A 7,050-nucleotide genomic window follows, 5' to 3' on the forward strand; every position below is an offset into this window, starting at 1 on the left:
AAATACATTAACATACATAACTGCATTCTCATAAGTACAAAATAAATATATATAATAATGCATTTAATTTAAAACACCAAATTCACTGCATTCAACAATAAAATTCAACACAATTACTGTCAATACAAAAGCATTTTATATATATATATATATATTCTTACTGTCAACATGCTAAAACCCTCTCCGAGTACTTGCGTCACTAAATGCATCCCACTTAAAGCTCCGCCAACACAGCCAACAAATTCACCACCTTCAGCAATAAATTTCAAGACAATTACTGTCAGAATACAAATGCACAAATGTCTCTCGCTATGAGCATCGCATTAAGACGATTTGTCAAGTTAAAAACATCTTTCAACTTTTAAACATGGATCTCAAGACCTCTAAGTTCAGTTCTGTTGTACTCGGTGTTAAGAACCCCGTCTCATGATGTCTGGTCAACATAAACAAGCCCTTAACCTGCATGATTTTACAGGGCTAACCGTAACCAGACGATTTTAAAATGATCTATTTTTGCACATTCCTAATATGGACACTGTGGAAAAATAAGAGTGTAAAATAATTTCTCAAAAACCAACAGGCACTGTAGGTTCTTCCCTCTACCGTTCTATCCCAAATGCAATGAGGTTTGAGTGCCTAGTGAATATGAACAGATTTGTCTGAATTGGTGGTCCTTCCTGCAGTTATAGAGTACAGTAAGTTAAACAGTCACACACTCAATCATAGACGGCTGCTGCTGTGCCATTATGGCAGAGAGGATGGACTTAAACTCCTTTGCTTGAGCCGATCACAGCACACACACACACACACACACACACACACACACACACACACACACTGCAGCCAAGCACTCCAGATGATGAGCCTCGCTCCTGTGGATTACGTAAGAAGTGGCATAGGCATCCTCAGGCAATGTCTGTATGTGTGTGTGTGTGTGTGTGTGTGTGTGTGTATGTGTGTTAGGCTCAGCTCTACATGCCTGACACTCAAAGCAAAACAAGTCACAAGCACTAACACACATAAATAACCTCCACAGCCATGTAACAGCCAGTATATTTCATATCTCATGTGGAATCGTACTATGGGACACATCTTTAATAAGTCTCACCAGTTTCAGCATTCTCAGCAACAGTGTAGCATCACTACTACTGATCATTAGGGACGAGACGAGATACCTTTCAAGCTGATGTGTAGTTGATAATGTGTGTGTTACTCTTCAATGTCCATTTTCCAATGGTCAATGGATGTTTCCAGCTGTGTCCGTAAGCAAAAAAAACCCTGCCTTCTCAGGCAATATACTACAAAAGTCATTTTATTCCAAGGCATTCATTACAAGCCCAGAACATGATCTCTTTAATAATCTGCAACCTATAATCGAGACGAAGCTTGATCATTGTGTCATATGTCTTCTTTAGAAATAAATACCCTTCATTAAATTTGAAGAGATGATCATTGTGAATAAAATTATCAGACTCACAGTGGATTATATTCTAAATTACAGTGATTATGACTGTCAGCAATCAGTGTTGGAGACATATTTGTGCATAGCAGCCAACAATCTAACAGTCTACTGCAGCAGAGGAAGTGCAAATACTCAGGAGACTATTTAAAATGTATCTGCTTTGAGCTGCGTGAGAGCCGTACAGTCTTGGGGCCCGCAAGGCTAGTTGAGTTATGAGTCTGCCATTCTCTCCCCTCTGTGCCTGAAAATACAATTCTCAAAGGACAGGGACCACCCAAAACTGTCTGCTACACCATAACCACCATTTCACCACCCACATTTTAATTATTCAGATGGTATACCACCAATACTAAAAGCCTATTAAAGGCTGTTTAAAGCAGAAGTGTGTAAAATAATCTGTGGCACTCTCAAAACATTGCCCGATACAGCAAAATTGTCTCAACCAATGGTGTGGGTTTGGGAATGGGACTATATGTTTGTCCAACCTGTGGCAGCCAGTGGGAGCATTTCGTTTGGTGATGCAGAAGTTACACACCTTTAATGCAAATACTTGAAAACTACATTCTCTCTCTGTCTCCTATCTTTCTCAACATCTGACTGTCGTGTCACTTTCTGCAGTCTGAAGCGAGCTGTGGGAAGCAGAACACTTTTGGGATAGCAGCGCATTTGCCCGCTGGCCTGAGACTGAAGACTCTCCTCTCCCTCCCTCTGCTCTAATATTCTGGATGATTTTGCCAGGATTCAGCCATTCTGGTCTCTTGATCTGCCACTTTCAGTCATTCTTAACTGGGGAGAAATTTAAACAACAGTAAAACAGATCTTCACAGCGCTATGCAGCTCACAGCTACAGACACACACTGTGTGGCATAAGCTACACATACCAATGTGATTTGGTATTAGCATTCATATAGGTATTCATAACTTACTTGTGCATCTAGCGCATTCATATGTTTGGACAGAGACTAAACTGTACAATATCAATGCAATGATAGCATCTAAAACTTTAGATACAATTTTTGCATATCGAATTAAATGGAATTAATTAGGTGGGTTTTACTGTATACCAACGTTCAAACGTTTGGGGTTTGTTAGAATTTTTTAAATATTGTTTAAGGATGAGTAAAAACAGTAATACTGTAAAATATTATTACAATTTAAAATAAATCTTTTCTATTTTAATATATTTTAAAAAGTAATTTATTTCTGTGATGGTGTCACATGATCCTTCAGAAATCATTCTAATATGCTGATTTGGTGCTCAAGTAACATTTCTTATTATCAATGTTGAAAACAGTTGAGCTGTTTAATATTTTTTGTAGAAACAGTTAAAAAGAACAGCATTTATTAGAGATATTAGAAACGTTAACTGTTACTTTTGATAAATGTAATGCATCCTTGCTGATTAATTTGTTTAAAAAAAAAAAACTGACCCTAAACTTTTGAACGTTTGAAAGGCTTCATGTTTCAAAAGCTGTCAGTGGTGTTTCATTGTCACACATTTACATTTACAAGACCAACAAGAGAGCAACAGTATACAAGTGATGCCACAAGTCACAGAGCAAGGTTTTTTTTTATAAATTAGAAAAAACTAAGAGAAGAGAAGAGAAGAGAAGAGAAGAGAAGAGAAGAGAAGAGAAGAGAAGAGAAGAGAAGAGAAGAGAAGAGAAGAGAAGAGAAGAGAAGAGAAGAGAAGAGAAGAGAAGAGAAGAGAAGAGAAGAGAAGAGAAGAGAAGAGAAGAGGTAAGTGCTAGTATTAATTGGTCAGGTGCTGAAGAAAAATAAGTGTCTTTAGACGTTTTTTGAAAATGGCTAAAGACTCAGCTACTCGACACACACACACAGACATTTCTGAAAGAATATCAACCAATATAAATGAGATACCATTGCAAAAGCAACAAAATACTATGAGATTTGTACCATGTATATCTGACCAGAAATACCAGTGTAGGCTAAGTCGGTCACAGTTTTGCTAGTCCAGCCCAGATTTGTCAACTAACTCTATTGCTGTAGCTTAGTAACAGAGATCAAAATCATTCACAAAATCAAAGGTAAGACTTCATTCATACCAACCCATTCAGATGAATCATGAGATTCCTTTTGCATTGCCGACAGCTCGGGATGAGACGTGAAGAAAAAAAGAAAGGACGGTTGCTCTAATCACAATTTGGAGTCTCTTAGGGAGATTTTCATTTGCCCTCATCTCACAGCAGCTGACATTTATCTGATCACAGTCGCTCAAAGAGGCTAAGTATCACCTCCTCTGAGAGCAAAGACGATCAGTTTCTAAAGAGGCTGTTCTCTGAAGAGCCGCCGCATGTATCAACTTCCACCAATATCATTCGGTGTCAAGCGAGCTGTTCTTCTGACTTGACTGACAGCAAATTATCCCATAGTGACGGCAGAAGAAATATTTTCAATTAGAGCCGAATGAATCGGGGAATGTGGAAATTCATTTCAAAACCAAAGGCCATCTATTTGAATACACAGTGTGAATGGAGATTTTGATTGGACAGGAAGTTCTTTGCCGTCTCTGAGGTGGGAATAGGCCTTAGTGACTTGTTCGGTATAATTAATAACTGAATTTATGTACTAGGAATCATTCATTAGGGGGGATGAGCGAGTCACTGAACTAATGTGATGTGCCTTACTGATCCCAAATCCCAATTCAGTAACAATAAACGTCCTTTAACAAAAGACTTATGACGAGTCTGACTGACAAGCCATGACAGCGGAACAACTCCGTTAAGCACAACAACTGGCATCACTTTAAAGCAGATGAAGCTTATGTTGTGGTGTAGCATAATGTAGTCACATTTCAGAAAGGCAAAACTAACAGTGGGTCATTCGTGTCCTAATGAATTTGTTATGAACTTGACAATGACAACCTTTAAACACAGCTTACACCTGATAACACTACTGATAAAGAAACTAAATACTTACGGACAGGTTCACACTGCATCTGAAACAGAGCACACACGCTATTTAATTTCCATTGTGAAAAGGATACAATCGTAAAGCTCCACTCTGAGTCCCGACGGCAAGGATTTTCTGGACGGGGTCGAATGCCATAGAGGAGGGCTGAAAGGGGAAGCCATGGCGCACAGTCTGAGAATCAAATCAGAAGAGAAAAATGTTTTAAAAAGCACGTAATGTAAAGCTTCGGGACATAAACACTACAGTCATTTACTTCAGAAAGTCAGCAATCAAACTATTTTTTAAAAAATGTATAATATATTTTATGAGATATTTTATTTATATTTTACGATTTATTTATTTTTAATTATTTGTTTTAATTTTATTTACCCATTTTATCTATTGTTTTATTTTATTTATCAATTTTTGCTTATGATGAATGCTTCATCCTTTTTAATGTAACAGATGTTTTACACAGTGTTGTTATTTTTAACTTAAACTAATACAATTTAAAATAAAATATTGGTAATTAAAATAAAGCTGAAATAAAAAAACAAATACTAAATGAAATCTTTTTAAAAGGCAACATTTTTTATTTTTGTGAAGATGAAGTGCTAAACCTACTAAAACTGAAGTAAAAATTTAAGCTAAATAGAAATATTGGGGGGGGGGGTAAGGGAACTAATAAAAATATAACAAAAGCACATAAAAATACAACAGCTTGAATATGAACAATGAAAATCTAAAAAACAAAAGCTAATCCAAAATACTACTAAATACTAAAATAGAATATACATTTTAAAAAAAAAAGATTTTACATAGTATTATTTTACATAGTATTTACATTATTTACACTCTTATATAATGATTTGAAGGATAGTGGCAAAGCATTGTATGTGTGCAGTCAAACATCCCTTCAGGGACAATTCAATATCAATTTCAACTGAATATATCCAACTATTTAAATACCCAGCCCTTTGAACTGCTCGAACGATCCCGATGTGCTATAGATAGACAAAAACAACAGGCAGTGAGAATAGAGACCTTGCTGAATTGTATCCACAGAACAACAATGGTTGGCTACAGGTTTACAGCACTGGCCTCTGCTTGACAGCTGTCATCGTCTCACCCGGTCTGTGTATTAAAACCTAGAGGGTGCCTATATTGAGAGCACTTCTGAGCATCAAAACGCACCTTTAATGCGGTCTAGCTAGGCAGCTTACTGTGTTTTGAGACACAGCCTCTGTCTCTGTATGTTTGTTTAGTGGCTAAAGCCGGTTACGTAAGCGGCGCTCACGGGGACGGGTACCTGTCGGCGAGCTGCGCAGCAGCAACAAGCTTCACTTCATCCTTCCCCATCTCTCTCATTTCCTTTTCCATCTTTCTACTAATTATGTATATCTCTACTAATTAAATATTAACCTAATCCAGCGTTCGTATGTGTCTATTTAATTTCAACCTGACAAAAATACCAAAGCCTGTGTAAATGCACTCATGTAACCTCGTTGCAAATTATTAAATTAATGGTTATTCATTAGAGAGTAGTATTTTAAGAAACTGTATTAATATCGTGCTTGTCACCATTTTTCTAAAAACTGAAGGAATATTTACGTCAAAATTCCCCACAGAAATCATTCTATTCAGAAATCACTTAGCGCTTGATAATAACATACTTAATGATAATGCCATGTAATCTCTTGAAAATAATTCATGTGGAATAGATTTGAAAACATTCTCCGTAGAATAATTATTAGACAGCGTCGTCAGGATTCTGTTTTTTTTTTTTTCTGCCTTCAAAGACTGACAGCAGCGCGAGCAAATAGCATTCCAGTGCGGGCTGTGAAGAAGCCGTTTATTGGTTGGACCTACTGTACGAATACGCCCCCTTCTATGAACGAGTTCTTGTTTGGACTGAACGAAATCAATGCATTCGTTTGCCATTCGTGATTGTATGCTGAAAACGAGGCAAGGATGTTATTGTACATTTATTAGTATTAACTGATAAAATAATGCCCAGCACTCTACAAAATGGAGGCTAAAATGACAATTATGCGGTCATTTGGGATTTTTGTAGCGTCTCAGCATATCTCTAGACACAAACTTAAATATTTATATTCTTATAGTATAGTCTTCACGTGATTTGTGAAGGACTCGGTGTTCAAACGAATCAGTTGAGTAAATGATTCAATGGCTCACTCATAACACAAAAGGCACTTGTCGCCACCTACTGTAGCCTATAACAAAGTAACCTATAGTAATGTTGACTGAACGAATCGATTTAATAAACTGATTCAAATTTTTGATATGAATTAAAATGCCTATCCCAGCTGCAAAGCTGACATTCTCCTACAGTTTCCGCACACACGTGTGTGGGCTCAAAATCTAATATCGCATTCATTTGGATGTGGCTTTGCGCGGAGCGCGATAGATGAGAAGAAGCCTCGACAGATAACCCGTTTCTCACTGAGAACTATTAACTTCATCCATTGTGCTGCCAGATCTAATCCAGAGAGGGCAACTAAACATACCAACCCTTCAAACTAGGCTTGAATATAACACATTGGACGCACTGGCTGTGTCTCAAAACCTCGTGATCTGCCTACCTAGACAACATTTTGGGCACCTATGATGGCCCAAAATTATCTTTAGATACACATACTGTACAGTGTGTGTGT

General features: G+C 37.3%; 1 protein-coding gene across 1 annotated transcript in view; it reads right to left on the reverse strand.

The window, feature by feature from the left end:
• The window catches only part of LOC107696120 (syntaxin-binding protein 5-like), a 107,738-nt gene that overhangs the window by 99,799 nt on the left and 889 nt on the right, over nt 1–7,050 (reverse strand). The window contains exon 2 of the mRNA XM_016496300.1: nt 4,470–4,567. Within this exon, the coding sequence (XP_016351786.1) occupies nt 4,470–4,567 (98 nt within the window). The remainder of the gene's footprint in view (nt 1–4,469; nt 4,568–7,050) is intronic.

Source organism: Sinocyclocheilus anshuiensis, unplaced genomic scaffold, assembly GCF_001515605.1.
Source record: "Sinocyclocheilus anshuiensis isolate Anshui unplaced genomic scaffold, SAMN03320099.WGS_v1.1 scaffold306, whole genome shotgun sequence".
Taxonomy (NCBI): Eukaryota; Metazoa; Chordata; class Actinopteri; order Cypriniformes; family Cyprinidae; genus Sinocyclocheilus; species Sinocyclocheilus anshuiensis.